The 19,148-nt window shown below is 41.5% G+C and overlaps 2 protein-coding genes across 3 annotated transcripts in view; both read left to right on the top strand.

Annotated features, from left to right (window-relative positions):
• The first annotated feature begins 3 nt into the window (after window positions 1–3).
• Window positions 4–1,712, top strand: LOC108879123 (cytochrome c oxidase assembly factor 7). Its single transcript, XM_018670299.2, is given in 4 exon segments — window positions 4–416; window positions 531–671; window positions 1,119–1,516; window positions 1,518–1,712. Coding segments are annotated over 4 exon segments (693 nt in total). The 5' UTR covers window positions 4–310; the 3' UTR covers window positions 1,566–1,712.
• Window positions 1,713–2,398: 686 nt separating this feature from the next.
• The window catches only part of ralgps2 (Ral GEF with PH domain and SH3 binding motif 2), a 68,936-nt gene continuing 52,186 nt past the window's right edge, over window positions 2,399–19,148 (top strand). Inside the window, exon 1 of one of the 2 annotated variants that reach the window (XM_018670229.2) lies at window positions 2,399–2,645. The gene's annotated coding sequence lies outside the window, so the exon portion shown is untranslated. The remainder of the gene's footprint in view (window positions 2,646–19,148) is intronic. The other variant, XM_018670231.2, reaches the window with a different exon arrangement.

Raw genomic sequence — 19,148 nt, 5'->3', positions numbered from 1 at the left:
CCTGTTGAGGAGGGTTATGAAACCAGGAACTCACTTGAACATGCTCTCCCTCGGATTTCAAGAGAAACCCATAACATTAGTAATTGTCGCAAGGTTTTATAACAACTTTACGATTAACGTTAAATATCTCTGAGAATCTTTTTATTTTAAGGAAGAGCTTTTATAACATCGCTTATAAGCTCGTGCACCAAGGTCATAAGTAGCAGTAAATGCGGTGGGAGCTAATTCCTTTGTAACGTCTCTGGAGGGAGCTAAGCCTTTAACACGTGTGATTTTTGTTAAGTTAAGACGCAGAGGTGCACGCTGAAATATGGCTGGACTTATAAACTTTGCAGATGAGAATGAAGTGAAGCAGTTTTTGGATAATCTGGGAGTGGAGTACAGCTTCCAGTGCTACAGCGAGAAGGATCCTGAAGGTAACATGCCTGCGCTGTTCACAGATCAGTGGTGCTGAAACTCAGCCACAGATGGAAAATAAATGTTTGATTTGTGCAAGTTATGTTAGCCTCACTGTGACATGTTTCTCTCAGGGTGCCAGCGGCTCGCAGACTATATGGAGGGGGTGAAGAAAAACTATGAATCTGCAGCACAGGTGCTCAAACATAACTGTGAAACCAATGGACATGGAGAGAGCTGCTATAAGCTGGGGGCTTACCATATCACAGGAAAAGGTAACCCTTCAATGTGACTCATTGCTTTCCTCAGTCACCATCTCTGGTGTTTGGGATGAAATTCAGAATTTCATAATGTCATTATGGGTTATAATTAATACAATGTTGAGATGATGTGAGACTTGCGAGAGACATGGAAAGTGCTGATACTTTGCTTGTATGTAGGGGATTAATACTTTAAATATTCAGGAGAAGTATTATGTATTTTTTAATCTTAACTCTATGGTTGTACTGAAGTCACTGGTTACAGTGCAAGATAAAGTTTTAGAAGCAAAACACAAATATTTGTGTGTTAGTAATAATGTTCTAAAAATCAGGACAATGTGCATTTCTTAGTTGAAATTAGTTTCTTAAATTAGTGCATTTATTAGCATTTATTTCTTAGTGTGACTTCACTTGAATCTCTGCATAAAGACCTCTGTCAATCTCTTAAATCTTTTCCACCAGGTGGAGTGACTGAGTGTCTGAAAACAGCCTACTCCTGCTTTATACGCTCCTGCAATGCTGGGGGAAAGAAGTCCGTAGATGCCTGTCATAACGTTGGTCTGTTAGCCCATGATGGACGAGCTATGGAGGGAGGACCTGACCCTACGGCAGCCAGGCAGTACTATGAGAAGGCCTGTGCCGGTGGCTTCGCTCCCTCGTGCTTTAACCTCAGTGCTTTGTTCATTGAGGGCAATTCCAAAGGGCTGGCGCCAGATATGACTCTAGCTTTGAAGTACGCCAACAGAGCTTGTGAGCTGGGACATGTGTGGGGCTGCGCCAATGCAAGTCGCATGTACAGACTGGGGGATGGTACAGAGAAGGATGAGAAGAAAGCGGAGGAGCTGAAGAATCGAGCGAAGGGAGCTGCATGGTTTAGAGAAGGAGAGGCAGCTGAAATTTGCGGAGTGAATGATTATTGTTATCATTGTTTTGGTTTGCCTGCACATGTGGCGATCAGTCAGGTTATGTGTGTGAACAGGTATATATGTGCGTGTACAAACAAAACCTGGCGTGGTCGTTCAAAGGTCGGAGGTGATCTGTTGTTAGTTTAAAAGCAGAATGGTCAAATGGACATGTGTGCCTCATTGACAGTCTGTAGACAGTGAAATTCAGGGTTTTAATTTGACTATTTGTGTTAGCAGATTTCATCCAAATGTGTACAACAAATATAAAAGCAATAAAATTGATGTTTCTGGTTATTAATTACTTTCTTCATTTTTGGTATAGAAATGTTTGAAATCTCATTAGATTATCATGTGCATCAGCCTTCAAACAGGGCTGTGTATGGTATCCATTGTGTGTGTTATCAGTATAGGGTATGCTGCCATTAGAAAACAGAATTTCATATTAATTCATTTCAACAAAACTTAATAGAAATCGACAAATTTGTGGAACATTGCAAATGTGAGGCCTCAAACTGTGAAGCCCTGGAGAACTCGACTCTATCAGTGATGAGCAAAATGTAATTAAAACATAAATTTGACATGGTTTTGTTCTGAAAACATGTAAACATAATAGTGGATGGCTTCACAGTCATCAGAGTTATTATGGGCACCACGGTGGTTGGACCACAAGAGGGAGTCAGAATCAAAGATATGAACTTTGCGCCAGTTTCAAATCTCACCGGGCGCTTTACCCCGAAGTCTCTACAATACACAGGGGGTATACGAGTCCCATATGTCCAGATTTTTTAATCGAAACTTTATTAGAAACATGTAGGTATTGTTGACGCAGACAAAACACGTCTGTATATAAGGAACTAAACTAAGCCGCGCTGCAGAGGGTGATGGGCGGACTGGTCCGCTCGCTCTCTGGAAGCTCCGCCCGTTCAGCCGTGCGCCTCCTCAGCCCTCATTCAAAACAGAGGACAGCTGTTGCGAGGCGCATCGTCGTGTCCTGAGCGTTAGCCTAAAAACTGTTAGCTGTCTGCTGTCTTCTCATGCCCCCACTGGAATATCAAGAGAAGAAAGAAGAAAACGGCGCACTTCGGTGAGTTACTGAGCAGTGTGAGGCAAAGTTTGTTATCGTGTGCGACATCTTATGGAGAATCCCTCCCCGGCCGTCGATGTAGCTAGCTAACGTAACGTTAAGCCCCACGAACGGTTTGGGTGTGTTTGTTTTTATATGCAGGATGCTCCCTTATCAAACTAAATCGGCATCCACCAAGAGGAGGGGATACGGAGATGTGAGAAAAAGCTGAACGCAGGGACTGGTCTGGGTTTTTGTAATGCAGACTAAGTGTAGCTGAGTGCAGTAGTTTATTGTAGCCTTTATTTTATTTTCTCCTCCACCCACGTGAAGATACAGTCACCCCACCACACACCGAGAAGCAGCACCGAGGAGTTTGATATAATGCTAGTAATAAATCATGCGCTCCCTCACTAAGCTAACGATTCAAGCTAGCCAGAGTTAGACGCTAATACAACAACCTTTGAGAAAAGAGTGAGGGGAGTCAGTGAGTTGGCATTTTGTGATTCCACCGGTGTATTCTTACTTTGTTTACTTCAGTCGCTGCATAGTTTTCCTCTGTTAAGGGGGATGAGGTGAGACTTTATGTCGACCCTTTTTGCCGTTAGCCCAGCAGAGCTCATGCAGCAGCCATACCCTCTGCAGGAGCTCTTATTCTGGATAGCTCGTTGGCGGTGAGCCCCCTGCACAGTTACCCTCCGGGGAGTGCTTTGGGTGTGGCGTGGGTTCACCCACGAACAATACTGTGTACAGTCGGCGCCTATCTTGTCTCAGCCTAAGCATATCTTGATTGCAGAATAGGCACAAAAGACGAGTCGTGAGGGATTGTTTTTGGAGTCTGGTGATCAGCAGTTTTCGACCCTTATGGCTTGAAATTATTGTGGGAAATTATGAGGGAAACTTTCAGAGCATGAGCAAGAGAGGATCCTCCCAAGTTCAGTAGGTAGGTGTTTCCAGGCTTTCATGTTTCACTAACCACCGTCGACAAAATATTCTACCTCCATGAATGCAGTGTAATTTGTGGATCAATAATATCAGTTTAAATGAGTGATAGTCCTCAATTAGGTATCTGATTCATGTAACTCTACGCCAGACACATGCCACAGTTAAAAAACAATATACATCCTAGCGTCTTAAGGATGTATCTTAGCTCACAGTTGGAATGAAGCTATGTTGACCTTTTCCTGACAAATGAGTCTGTGAGAATGGTCTGATAACAGTGGCCACAGTTATATGTTAATTTCTGAACCCAGGAGTTTCTACTGATATGTGCTGGAAAGTAAACTGCAGATAATAGACCTAGCCCACTCACATGAGTGAGTTCTGTTAGCTGTCAAGCAGAATTAGTTTGAAGCTGAATTCACACCCTCTTCACCATTAGTCTGCCTTTTTTCTTAAACAAAGCCTCCCTCTGCTCCAACCTCCCATCTAACACACTCTTTGTCAGTGTCCTGTGTGACGTTGCCGTTGCTCACCCCCAACCCCATTTTAAAGGGCTCTAAGGAATGTTCCATATCGATATTTAGTGTGGCTGTGTGGCGCTGCTGTTCTCAACACTTAACATATGACCCAGAGGTCACTGGTTCAGACTCATGACTGGTGTGCCTTTACAGTGCTGCGGTGTCCTGTTATGCAGAAAAGGCTGAAACAATCTCATTTGGTTTCAGCAGTCTTCTTTAATAATTAAGTAAATGCAAAATGTATTTAGTCATTACACAGTGTTCCCCGTTGGAGTCATATCAGTTCTGACAGCATTGTTTGATTGAGTGATTAGATAATACTGCAGTTAAAGTTTAGCCCAAAATAGGAGATGAAACCTAATTCTTTCCAAATGCTGGCGGTCCTCAGTCCCCCATATGTCAGAGAAGGAATCTGTTTGGAATTCCTTTTAGTTTTCACTTCATCTGATTCAGGCTAAACCACAGAGAATGCTGTGAGTTGTTATGAATTCTCAGTGAAAGTCTAGTCTGGAGGACAGTAGTCAGTGGGTGTAAAGGGTGCATCTGAAAGGTTTACCCAAGTAGTCTTAGTACCAGGGCTTAGGTTTTAATCCAATAAAATATGGTTGATTCAGTATTCTGTCCAGCATGCAGATTTGCACTCTGAGTCTTAAGCAACACAAGTCCCATCTGTACACCTGTTTACAAATGCTGCATAGAATTATCATTGTGTAATTTTGGGTTTATCCTGTTCTTCGTTTCTCTTCCTGACTGTAAACAAAAACGTCATGTTGCGTAACTGTTGCTTGCCAACAGAAACACTGAGTGCGCCTGGAGGTTTTGCTGAAGCTCACTTGGTTAGAGTGTATAACAGATAATCATCCACAGCTAAGTGCTTTGTCTCTTCAAGGATGTAAGCCAACAGTTCTTAATTGAAACATGTGGTCATGTTGTATTTAGAGGGAGAAAATCATTCAGATGATATATGTTTTCATCTCTGAACGATTGCACCTCATTTGAGCACCAGCGGCTTTTTAGAATCCGTCCCTCGGTAACTCTACACACCACCTCCACCTTCCGGGCCAGGCTAATCCCAGAGATGCCTCGTGTACGTGGGCCCATCTGTTCAGCACTGTGGTGTAGCTGCTCTGTCCAAGGCCTGCAAATGTGATTAGTTAGAGATTACATCTGTGTGTGTGAAATGAAACTCCCCTCTCAGAATCAGAGCTGTGTGTTTACAAGAGAAAGGGATAAAACACTGTAGGGCTTTTGCGTCATCGGGTTCAACTCCTGGTGTTTCTCAGGTTATGTTTCTCTGCTCTGCATTACCTCATGTTCACTACACAGTTTATGTAAAAATGTCCTAGAAGCAGCCGTCTCGTAGCCTCCTTCTGGGTCCTTTACATATTCTAGAGGCATTTTGGTCTAGCATCAATCCTTTTTTTTCCGTGTGACCTCCAAACAGTGCTGTTGCTCAGTTGCCAGGGTAACTTATAAATGCGTGTGTCTGGCACATCCATGCAGCACAGATGGAACTGCAAAGTCGCATGTCGTCACAGTCTTCCTCTGATGCCTTCCCAGCCCTGGCTCCGTCACTACAAGAACAAATACAAAGCTAGTTATCTGTGTTTATTTTCTGCTCCAGTTTTTGGTGTCGACTCCACAAAAGCCATCCATCTTCTCTAATACCACTGGGAGTAATATCAAAGGTCTCTGCGCTTGACAAGTTGTTGTGAAACACTGATAATAATATTGAGTATAATTGTGTGTTTGATACAGACTTTTTATATATGAGGTGTCTGTAATGTTGCTGGCAGTTGGTTGAAGTGGGTGTTGTGGATGTGAGCTTGGCTAGCACCAAACTAGCTGACTATGTGCATGACTGTATGTGTGAGAAGGGGATAAGAGACAGGGATAGTGCATGTCCCAGCTTTGCCTTCAGAAATCTCAGTGACAAGCACTACTTCAGTGCGTAGATTGAGCAATGTGCCTTTTTTGTTGTACACAGAACAACGTTTGAGGAAGTAGTGCAGAACTGCCTCTTTTTATTGTTATGAGTGTATTTGCCATGTGGTTCCTGCTGTGTTGTAATCACAGCCCTTGTGTAGGGGAAGTAGACGCCACAGAGAGCAGTCGGACACAAACAGTGTTGAAACGGAGACTGTACACACAGGGTCACTTGTGACTGATGGCTGAATTTCTCTGTCAGTCAGAGGCACAGGCTCTTGCTGAGCACATGCAACAATAGGCCGAGCAGCAGCAGGAGGCACAGAGCTTTGAGGACATTTTAGCCTGAATTTAACCACTGAAGGGAGTGGCTCACACATGAAGGGCTACACAGCGAGTGGACTGCAGCTAAAACTTTGTCTCTCTTACCCCTCTCGCCTCTAGTTCCTTGCTTCTCCTTTGTGTTACTTTGCTCTCAGTTTCTTTTTCATTTTGCTCTCTTGTTGTGAGTGGGACCTGATGCTTTTTTTAGTCCTGTCATGTCTACCTAAAGTTTCACTCTGTATAATTATTATTTGGCAGTGTCTGATGCGTTGACATATACTACATTCACCAACCCCCAAGCCCCCACTTCCTGCTTCCTCTTCCCTTCTTCTTTTCATCTTTTTGGGTCTTTTGGAAATATATCTGGTTATTGTTTTAGCTCACTGGTGCCAATATGGTACCTAACTACCAGAACCAATACCAAAATGATACTTCAAAATCCTAACTTCAAGTATAGATGTTGATTGACAAAAAAATCTAGCTACACAAGCTACACATGAACCTTTCCCCTGTAATATATTTTATTTAAGAATATTATGATTTACAACTTTACGGACCAGTTTTTAATACTTGGTGTGGATGACACCGATTGGTAACTCTACTTGTAAACTGGTCACGGTTGTATGAAACTGCGCTGAGCCGTAACTGATCTCAAACAGCAGATCTGCTCTGACCTTATCAGTCATAATTGCTCTGCCGTCCACAGAACGGCTTGAGCTGCTGCTGGAAAAAAGTTGTTGTTGGTCCTTACTTGAACATGCAGCTGGAAATGGGATTTGATACACTCACACACATGTATATATCACAACATGGCAGTGGAAGCCTAACCAGACTATTGACATAACAGTGTAATAGCACAGTGTTAGTTTGTGTGAGCTATTCTGGTATCGGACATAACAATGAAACTTTTTTATGATACCTTTTAGTAGGGCTACTCTTTCTCTATGTTGAGGTTTGCATTCAGCATCAGGTCAAAAATTTGAGGAACAACTGGGTTTTTGTGTGTGTATGCTGTTAAATAGTTGTAGCTAGTGTTGAAATATCATTCCAGCTTTTGCTGATGTAGCTTTCATCATCTGCAAAATATTGCCTTGTTATTTCCCAATCATTCCTTCGCCAGTTGGATTCCTATCAGGTAGACCAGATGAAAAGAGCAGGGATTATAAATGTAGAGTGCCTGTTTGCCAAATGACAGTAAGACCTGTTGGATAAATCAGGGCCACCACATGGGCCTCTTCTATTTGAGAGCTTTTAATGCTTAAGTTATATGCAAACGCAGCTCTTCTCATAAAGCATCATCCCTGAATCCACCATTCGCTCCCTCTGTTTCTAAACTGATCCTATCAAAGTGGAAACATGGCTGTGTCCTGAGCATGTTGTTGTTTGGCTATTTGTTATGCTGGCTCGAGACGAAGTGGTAGTGTCTCAGCTAAATGACTTTGCTGTAATTCCTGCTTGTCCATTGCCTGTATGGTTATCTTTTGTGTCTTTTTTTATCTGTGTACACTAGCATTTCTCTCTGTGTCTGTGTTTCTGTTTTAATCCATGTATTTTAAGGTCAGCATCCTCTCAGCTCACCCAACTGATGGGTGTTAGCTGGGATTGGTGAGTCAGGTTGTAGGTGTTTGGGGGCATAAGGTCAGGGGTCAAAGGTGAGTTCAGGGACACGTTTGTAGTTAAAGGGCCCAGCCTGTAAGGCATGCAGAATGCCAGCTATGAGGGTCTCATTCCACCTGACACTTCCAGGCTGGTCCTTTGCCTCCTGTGTTATGTGGCATTTCTCCTGCATATTCTGAATATTCTCACTAGAGGAAGTTTCATTTGAAGACCAAACACAGAGTGCAAAGCAAGGTGACAGTGGTTTACTTATATGGCAAGACAGGCAATTTCTAAGAAAGCTATGAGACTACATCTAGGTAACATAAACATGAATATTAAGTTTCATTAAGTGTTGACAAAATGTTTGGGTGGGCTTTAGGTAGGCAATGAAAGCCCTGGTTTTCCCTCACAGAGGGTTAGGGTTAGGTTAAAAATCTGGTGGGCAAAATATTAGGAACACCTCCTACTACATTAGTTTTAAAAAATAAAATAATAAAACTCCAGTCTCTGACTTGGACAAGCAGATTGCAATGCATTCACCAGCTTTTAAAATATTCCTGGACCTGGATGACTGCTGCTCCTACTACACTGGACCAATGCATGTGTGCTCAGGTGCTTTGAGTAAAATGGGTGTTGGGGCTATTTTGATGTTTTTGTTCTACAGATACAGACCAGGCCTTAATCCCCCCTACTGGTCCAGCTGAATGTAAACAGACTGATGCCGCACCCTTCCACTTCCCTTGCATATTGTCCTGATCCACCAGTCTGTATCAGTCTCTGTGGTCTCTCAGCACAGTCTCATCTATCTGTCTGAACCTCTGAATGTTTTGGCTTGGGAGCTAAACTGAGAAGTGAGTCTTTGTTATATCATGGAAACTTGTGAACTTGGTCCTGAACTCTGCCAAAGACAATAGATCAGATAAAAACAAACATGATTCCATCCCTCTCTCCTCTTTTCTGCTCTCTTCCTTTTATTTTCTTCTCCCAACATTTTTGTTTGTACTCTTTCCTCCACATCAGACATCATTGTCAGGTACACAGTGGGCCCTTTGGCCTTAAGACACTATGAATACAAGACTTTATCCTCCCCACCTGTGCTGCTCTTTGCCTTCCTTCTTACCATCCGGTATATCTTTGATGAATGAAAGGTGATGATTCACTTCTTCAGCAGATGTGTTTTTCTATGTCATCTTAAAGACTCCATTTAGATTTGTGTATGTGACTTGAGTTCAACCTGTTTCCTGTCGCCTTTGTCAGGTTTCCCACAGGTCGGGTCTCAACATGCAGACTCAGACTTGCACGCACATGTCTGTAGTTACACACTTTACATCACCAACTGTCAAACAGGATATTTTTTTCATTTCATTCACACTGGTTTTCAGCGTAAATATCTGACCTTACATAAGAGTACAATAAAAAAAATAAACTCAGCTCTATGCATACTCCAGTTACAGAAGTAGAACAGACTAAACACAATTCATGTGCAATAATAATAATAATAGGAAAGTATGTTCACATCCAATTGTTGCACAAATTTTCAAAGTAAATTTCATGACATTTGGCAAAGTAAGTCAAATTGGGTGTGTATTTCCTTTTTAATCATCACTATTTGAAGAAGTTGTATCTGAGTACCTTTAACTTTATGGCATTGTGTTACATCTTCCCTCATGATATGATATTCATGCATCTTTAATGAAATAACTTGTTGTCTCCCTCCACACAACAGTTGGAGTTCTTTAGGCGTTCTGCTAAAGTGAAGGTAACTTAATGTTGGTGTGAAGGATATTTGCAGTATTTCTGAATACTTTGAATTTCTGGCTTGTCTGTTTAGATCTTTTTGCACATATACAACATGTTTGTTCAGAAACCCGGAAACTCACTCAGAGATGTGACTGTTATTACTGCATCAGCCGAGCTCAGTGTGTGTAAAAGACCGGCAACTGACAAAATGACAAGGACCTAGAAAGACTTGATGGATAGGCCTGTGTTTGATTCTGCTTTGTGTTTGACAGGATAACGTGAATGTTTATCTGCTTTCCTTTTGTCTCATAGTTAGAATCTGATGAAGCAGGGAGGGTTGGAAGGATTTGGGAAGAGGGAGTGTGACATTGCCGCTGGAAACACAATGTCTTTCCTATTTTTAGTCAATAGATGAATGTTTAGTTGCACATGCATCCTGTCTGTACTTGTCCTCTGAGAGAAGAACAGAGGCTCGAACCAGTAGTGCCTGTGTAACTTCGGCACATATTGTAATTTGTGTGTGTCTGAGTGTGTGTGTGCATGTGCAGACAGCGTAGCCCCTGGCCATGCTGCTCTGTGGGAGAGGAGGATCAGAAAAGGGGTGTGAGGGGCTCATTCAGGGAGAGAGGGGGGGAGGGGAGCTGTGCAGGCGTTGAAGAGATACAGCTGTTTCTCCAGTCTCAGCTGTTGCTCCTCTTCCATTCGATGCAGGCTCGGTTTCCCTCCCTCTCTCTCTCAAACACACACACACACACACACACACCCTAACTGGAAGAAGCACACAGTGTAACATTGTCCTGCCTCATGAGAGAAAGATGAAAGAATCAATCTTTCATAGCTGCTATCAGATGGGAATAATAAGTACTCGCCTTATTAGTAAGAGAGGCAGCCATGGCCAGATTAGGCAAAATCTGTCTCTCTGTTTTCATCACATTTTCTTGTTTCTGCTTTTGCTCTTTTTTCGTCTTCGCCTCTCTAGTTGCTTTTTTGTCTCTTTGTTTCTTTCTCCACCATGAAGTTAGACAGATCCACTTTTATTTTCTTAAAGGATTCAACAACTTTTTCTGTCTTTTTTTCCCCCTTGTTTTTTTTCCCCTTGACCTCTCAGTGTGTGGGTGTCATGTTTTATTCTCCCATGTGACCTCTGACCTAGTGAACTCTCAGAGCAAACAACTGTGTGTGTGTGTGTGGTTCATGTCCCTCTTTGATCAGCTTTGGTTGCCAGTATCCATGTAGTTTTGGCTCTCATTCTTACATTCTTACATACACACTTCTTCTTATATTGCGCAAAAGTATTGGACATGTTTTTATCACACACTTGTTCTTCCTCTTGTCCATTTCCCAGTCAATTCTCCCTCTGCTTTTCCCTCTCGGTTGGAACTCCCTTTGTGTTTTAAGTTGTAATTGGCCATTTTATCAGGCCCTGGAGACAGGGCAATGCCATGTTAGGGGAAGTCATGCGTGCTGCTGTGTGTGTGCGTGTGTGTGTGTGTGTGAGAGAGAGCATGTGTTAAGCTGTTCAGGAGGCCTGTTATCTCAGTCTTGCACAGTTAAGCAGGTTCAAAGTGACTTGAGTTCAGGATCAAATCTAACAACTAAATACACAGAGCTATGCTCAAATCTGAACCCCCCCCCCAACAAAAAAAAAACTTGGCTCTACACACCACATATTCACACACAGGATGTAAGACCAACAATAGCTAGCCCACAGTGTGTTTGCTTTTGAAGACACTACAGAGTCTGCAGTTTCAGTATTGGCTGGTGCATAGCTCTTTTGGGTCAAGTATCCAAGCAGAGTAGGCCAACCTAAAAGAGGACAGAAAAACTCATTGGAGGAAGATGAGCTCATTGTTACAGAGACAGGAGATGCCCAGTAGATTTTAGCGCTGTATGTGGGAGAGGGATAATTTAAGATGTTGTACTCTTAGGACACAGAAAGATGGAAGTCCAATACAACGAGAGGCACTCCCGGATTTTCAGCAAAGCCACTCCTCAAGTTTCTCTAATCTCATTCTACCTCATAAAACTACCTCTTAAAGTATTGTATTTCAGTCCAAGTTTGACTACAAGATTAACCTTTTATGGAGCCCCAAAGTGTTCGGTAGGAAATAAATAAATAATCACAAAATAAATAATCAAATAAGTTGTGTAAAATATATAAACGAATCAATGATTTTGTGAAATGATTTAAGAAGTTATTTGGACTTAGTAATGAAAACTGTCATGAAATAAAACATGACACAAAATAAAAATGTAATTGAAGAAAATTCCCTTATGAAGTAAAGACATATTTTTAAAGTTTTATGTAATATTGAGCCCTTTGTGGTTTCATAGACTTTTGCAAGGGCTCACAATCAAACAGTCCTCCAACAAAAAAAAAAAACAAAAAAACACAGGATTTGCTGATTAGTTTTTACTTAAATCAGTTTTCTGCACATAGATAGCCAGAGTTTGTCATTTCTAGAAAGAAAGTATTGTTCTACCAGGACTGTAGGTGATTGTGTGTTTGCTGTCAAATAATTGTATGGTTTGTCAGGTTGCAGCATGCCAGGTCTCTTAAGTCTCTGTCTCACTCAGAAGCCCTGAGGGTCCACCCAGAACCCAGACCTGGAAAATGCTGCGTGTCTGTCTTTGTGGTGCAATCAATGTGAACGTGAAAGAATTGTATTTTTAGTGGCAGACAGAGATGGAGATAACGATGTTTTGCTCACATGCCATCTGTTTGGTAAAGTCCTATTGATATTCAGCGGCTCTTACTCAAGAAGAGGGAAGAGGTGTTCAGGATGGTACTCTGAGAGAGACAAAAAAGAGACAAAGGATACACGCACATACACACATTTTGTCTTGTAGATATAAACTACAGCTGGTGTACACAATAAATTCTAAGGTTTTCCTTTTTTAAAGTATGTCTCATAAACCCATGTAATTGGAAGAAAATGAGTTCAGAAAACAAAAAAGAGTCAGTTGTTGAATGAAAAGTATAGTTGATTAGGAAGAGAAATAGATGAGAATCCTAGGAAACTTGTGATTTGATTAAATTTCTGTTTTGGGGGGTCACAGTTTGATTCAGACCTGATTCGCATTGAATTCTTACATATCTAGCCAATGGAGCATCAACAGCTATGTTATAAATTCAATGTTTATCCAAACTACTGTAACCAGTTGCAGCTCTTCACTAACAGCTCAGTGTATAAAATGACTTCACCAACAGAAAAACAGACAATAATGACAAATGTAAGTTTGTATAGCAACTTCCAGCCTAAATTAAAACCTGCCCAAGGTTTTATGTCTCTTACCACAATAAAAGCCACATATAATTCTCCTCACTGAAATGCTTTTACTGTAAGCAGCTTCAGGAAGTGTTGCCCTTGCATTAGCAGCATGGTAACGCTGTCTTCTCTGTGGTTTCAACACTTCACAGTTTGCAGTTTTATGTTTTTGTTTTTATCTAAACTTTCTAGCCTGTCTATGTCAGATTAAACATGTTGCCCGACAGCATGTGTCCTTTGAGAAAAGACAGGAGAAACCTCAGACTAATCTGCTGTGACCAAAACTTCAGATAATGTATTTACATTGCTGACTCAGAGCAGTGTGGACAGAAAACAGACTGTAAGACATGTAAGACTTGCACTGTTAATCTTTTTTTAATGTATATTCTGACTTTACTGGCCACTGTTCATCAGTGCTGGACTTAACTGAGATATTTTGTGCAATTACTGCTTAGCTAAAGAAATCTAGGTGGAGGTAGTCAAGATGTTTCACTGAAAAGTACTTTAAGTTCTCTCTCCAGTCATTCAGGCTTCTGCTCTATAATGTTAGCAGGAGTTGCATAACCACTATTCTGTCACATTCACCACTGGCACTGCTTTTACCAGTTTGTAGCAGTTTCGATGAAAAGGTAGTGCAGAGCAAGACACTTACATGACTTTAGTATGGGTGGTTACAATATTGCTCAGTTTGATACTAAAGATACTAGAGATACTAAGATTTTGAATGTGCTTCCCCATTTTGAGAATCTTTTGTGTGCTACAGCCTTTTCTGTCCTCCTTGACTGTCCTGTAGCTCTGTAGTATCAAATACAAACAAAAAAGTCTATAATTTAAAATGCTGCCTGTAGCATTTGAAGTCAAAATGAAAAAATTATTGTTTGTTTGGTTAATATCATTTATATGATAATATACATCATAATTACTGCCACTTAATAAAGTAGGTTCCATGCTATAAAGGATGCATCTTAATGACTCTAATCTTTTGAAAATCTCAGCTGTAAGGTCAAAACACACTTTCATGCAGAGTACACATTTCAATCTGAAAGTTGAAGAGGCTTTTACTATATTTGTCCTGCCAGTGGAAACATGGTTCATAGTGAGCCAGTCAGCAGTAGCGATCACTTATGAGCTCAGACGAGGCACAAACAGAAAGTCTGCGAGCTAATTAATCGGCACTGTTTGTGTTGACGTGACATTAGCCTGATGTGTGGAGACAACTGCTAGCTAGTGTTAGTGCCCCAGCAGAGTCGGACTGAATAAAGTTGTAGTCAGTTGACTTCTGTGGCCTCACATCTCTCAGCCAGAGATCATATCTCCTCACCAAAGTCAAACCAAGAGCTCAGATCAGTGTTCAGAGTCTGTTTTCAGTCTGTCCCTCCTGAAGCTATGATCTCTAGACTTGATACAAGGTATCCAGAATCAGCTAACCATCCTGAGTCACACCAGTATACAGTAGACTGTAATGACTCAAGGCAGCTTGTATAACTAGCTATCATGCGCGTTCCGTTTTAACTTAAAACAACTTTTTGTGCAGGTTGCAATAACCTCCACAGAGTAGACATTTTACACATCATGCAGCTGCAGTTGAACCACTTATAACAAATAACCACTGCATACACATAACATTTAGTGCATATGTACATGTTTACTGTGGAAATGTGCAAATGCAAAGTTTGATGTTGGAATTTTAAGAATTGATATCAATCATTCAAATAAAAATTGTGATTAATCAGATAGTTGTTTTTTTCTGCCCAGCTGTAGAAGTATTTAAATGATAGCTACCTCAGTAGGCAGCATTGCAAAATATCTATTGTTTGATGAACCTGTTGTCCACATTATATCATCATATTGCCAAACCCTACAGTGACCTAAATACTTTGTAGTGTTACATAGTTGGCTGTTTTTTCTCTGTGAGTTAGTTCAGTGACCCTTTTCACATAATCATTTGATTTCATGTCATGCTCAAATTGATTGCTCACATATCTGGTCTCACACGCACACACACACACACACACACACACACACACACACACACACAGAGATATCTGTAATATCATGATGGTTCTCTGTATATATCTTGTATACAGTGTCCCCTTTAACCTGAATGGGTGTTTGCTTGGCCTCCATGAGGAGGTTTTACTGTTGTGGATTTGACTTGTGCCAATCCTCAGAGACTCATAGAGGAAGACATAGAGATCATATCAGTTTCCTCTAAACAGTACTGCTCTGACTGACTGCTCTGTTGCCCTGTATTGTTAGCCTGCCCTTTCCTTGTTAATAGTCCGTGCAGGGAATGACCACAGACATCAGCGCTGCTGCCAGCTCTGCACTTCCTCTGCTCCCCCCCTCTTCCTTTCCTCCCCCCCCAGTCATCTGTCAACATGCTCAGGTCACTCAGTCTTCAGCAGCAGAGTTGAACTTGGGCTGGGCTGCCTGCCCACTCCCATTTGGACCACAAATCAGGCTGAAGCCGGCACACACACACACACACACACACACACACAGATATAGACATACACACAAACTGTAGGCCAGTGCTCTGCCCACACGTGACAGCCTGCTGCTCTGGGGCCCAGCCACATGCCACTACTCACAAGCTTGGCACAGTTGCCTGGTTTTGGTTCATTTGATGCATAACCAGATACTGTTATCAAGACCACTTGGGCTTATGTCTTGGTTCTTGGAGTAGATTTTTAGTATATATTAATTTCAAAGGCTGGGGCTAGGCCACAGGAAAGTGTTGACTGCAGGTCTGTGAGAGTTGTACATACCAAGTGTGGCTCTGTCACTGGGGGATGTGCCAGGAGTAAAAGACAGAAGCGGGGACAGGCCTGAACAGCCTGTCTGCAAAGCCCGAGCTCTAATTATCAATCCAGAGAGCTGCAGGGATCGAGGGAGAAGAAGAGAAGGAGAGAGAGGAGAAAGAGAGAGAGGCAAGTGTATCTAAAAAAAGCATAATCACACCCCACGGTGCAAGCTGCTGCTACGACACTGATTTAGAACTAGTGGAATTTCACAAACGGTAGATGGATCTAACTAAGCCATGTTCAGGTGCATGATGCTTTGATAATGCGTCTTCTTAACACGTATCATGTCTTCTGTATATTATCAGCTGAGCAGAATAAGAATCAGCTGACCTGCACTTCACCACAGTGTCTATCCAGCTAATAGACCTGGTGACTGTATTTAATTGTCTGTGTAAATTTGAATTGTTTGGCTTGAAAATGGAAAATAAGGCTTTCATTATATATCAGGACTAATTACTAAAATGCAGCACTGTTCACAAGCTCTTGGCAGCTTCATCAGTTTTCATTTATCAGCGCATACATATAATGTAACAGTTTTCACTAGAGAGGAAATCGGCTTCATAGAAAACCAACATTGATGTAGAAGGAAAGGCAACTGAATAAAGTTAAATAAATGTAGATTGCATTTGTGTGTTTATACAATTAATAATCATGTTTTTGAGTCTATTTTCCATTGCTCTCAGAAGCTGAGTCAATCAAGATCATCCATTACACTGAACTCCTAACTAACCCCATTATACACCGGATTTCCAGATGATAATTCATTTGTCTTCACTATTGGAACAACTCTCCAGCATTATGGCTTTGCCTTTAATCAGTCGTTCTCGTTCTAATTACACTTTATGCCAAATAATCATGCCACATTTTCAATTGGTTTTGTTGAGATGTGTGCAAAATAAACTCTGAAGGAAAACAGCTGTATTTCATCTTGTTAAAAATAAGGACTTGCATATATGCTCCTCATGAATTTGAATGTGCTTTCATACAGAAATAGATCTCACAGGGGATATACAGTGGTCATATCAGAATATGTTATATAAGATAAAACACATTCTGCACTGTTGCTGGTTAAGAGCACAGACACTTTTTATTGTAATTCAAGTACTGATGATGAAGAAAGACTTGGCCCAGTATTAATTTGACTTTATATAAGTGGATTGTTATTTTTAGATACCAAGGGTGTCAGCTATGTGTCAAAATGATCAACTAGTCATTATGATCATTTTCTAAATAAGGACTATAATGAAAGTAAGATAAGGTGTAAGTAAAGCCAAGATGTTGCTATTCTGACATTGAGAAATACAGCAATTTGAAAAGGTTCAACTATATTTTAACATGCAAAGTTGGAAATTGTCTTTATACTTTCTTGCGCTTCATCTCTTGCTTTTGAAGACCTTCTATGCCCTTGGGTGTTCTGCTTTCCCAGTAGATCATGCTTGTTTCCAGCCACAGACAGGCCTAAATATTCATGAACTGATGGCTCAATATGTTAGAGGGTAGAACACAGTTGGTTCAGTGGCAGGCTGGAGGAAGTCTGTGTAGTGTCACCGGGTTCATTGCCTATTGATTTTTCTAAAAAAAAAAAGAAAAAGCTTTTACTGCAAAATTATATGGCACCATTATTTCAACATTGTTTTCTTCTTCTTGTGCATCACGTTGCTGTGTGCTTCTTGTCTGGAAGGATGAGTGTACTTGGGACATAGCAGTGTCTTCTCACTGCCTTTGTTTACTGTGTTACTGGAGTGTTTACTGAGTGGTGGGAGTTCCTTGCTTCCCCTCTGCCCTTTACCTACATGAGTGCTCTCTCTTTTCCACCTTTACTGGTCCAAACTATCATGGACTTGCCTCTGTCCACTTATTGACCTTCAGAAGGATCTGAAACATCAGCGGCATGTTAAGTGATGGTGTGAAGGGGCTGTTAGCCATGTTCCCTCGACAGCAACAGATACACACACCATTGTCCCCCCACCGGCCATGCCACCAGTATCTGCTTGAAAAGCCAACCTGCTGAGTGAAAGCAGTGTGTATATCGAACTGCTGTGACATTCAGCCACATGCTGTGTTACTGTGTGTATGTGCAGGTTATTAGAGAGCAGTGTGTGATCAGCCCAGCCCCTCTGAGCTCCTGATCAATAGAGTTCTCTTGACTAGAGCCCAGGGAAAGTGAGAACCTGGATCTAGCCTTTGCTGGCATAGCATTACTGAAACACCACAGACTGTCTCTTAGGTGATTTACAGGCTTCACAAAGGATATAAGCAAAGTTAGAGGTAAGACTCTTCTTTTTGTTGCTGTAAAACAGGAGTGAATGGAAGAGGAGCAGCTCATTTCATATGTTGAAACCTAATCCTTCTTTGAAATGTTGTCAATACAGGATGGTAAGGGGGGTTATGTCCCAGCTTGTTTACAGGTTTAACCCAGTACAGTGTCTCCCCATAGTTTGACAATGAGACCTACTAGAGAACTTTCATAGTAGACAGATAATTTGCCTAAACGATAACAACTTTGACTTTGTAGGCCTACAGCTCCTAACAGTGTGAGTGCTCTCTCTGTGTGTGTGTGTGTACTAAAGAGAAGAAGAAGAGGGCACAGCTTAATGGGCTGTCACATCTCTCACTGCTCAGCTCAACACACTGACCCACTTTAGCTCCCTGACTTTGGTGCATCTGTGGCATGCTTTTCAAATGCATCAAGCCTTGCTGCTGCTAGGGAAAACAGAGAGCATGTGTCTGTGTGACTATTACAGTGTACAGACAGGGACAAAGAGGAAGTACTGTAAGTTTTGTCATAAAGCACAGTGGAGCAAAAGAAGAAACTTATTCTGTTCTTACTGCTTTTTCAAAAGATTGTGCAGTGAAAAGGCCTGGCCTTGCCTTCTGTTATGTGTTCAAAACTGTAAGGCCTCTCACACACATTTGGAGCAAATTGAGAAGCGAGGCTCGCAGGGCTGCTAGGTGTCAAAGACAGGCCTGCAGAGCTGCAGGCAGGCACTGGCAGAGTTGTCAAAGCTGTTGAAGTCACTTGACGGTCTGGTAATGCTGAACGCTACAGAAAATCTCACGTCTGATCCTTTATTCACAGTCTCGCAGCGTGCAACCTTTCCCTGATCACACTTCAGGCACAGTTCTATAAAGAGACACACTAACTTGGTCCCTCCATCATACACACACTTACTCAACCCAGTTAACCTTTATGTTTGTGTGTGTGCTTTTGGTAGCCTGTGCCTCGTGTTGGGACAGAGATGAAATAGTGAGTAAACATACAGTACAATATAATATTGGGACAAGGAAAAAGGAAAAAACGCATATATTTGCATTCAGGAAGCTGGTGCCATATGACTTAAACGATTAACTGGTTATCAAAATAGTTAAATTTTTTGCGAATTAATTAGTTAATTTGTT

The sequence above is a fragment of the Lates calcarifer genome, linkage group LG17 (assembly GCF_001640805.2).
Source record: "Lates calcarifer isolate ASB-BC8 linkage group LG17, TLL_Latcal_v3, whole genome shotgun sequence".
NCBI lineage: Eukaryota > Metazoa > Chordata > Actinopteri > Centropomidae > Lates > Lates calcarifer.
Note: the sequence above shows the minus strand (reverse complement) of the source record. Positions and strands in the feature narration are given on the sequence as shown.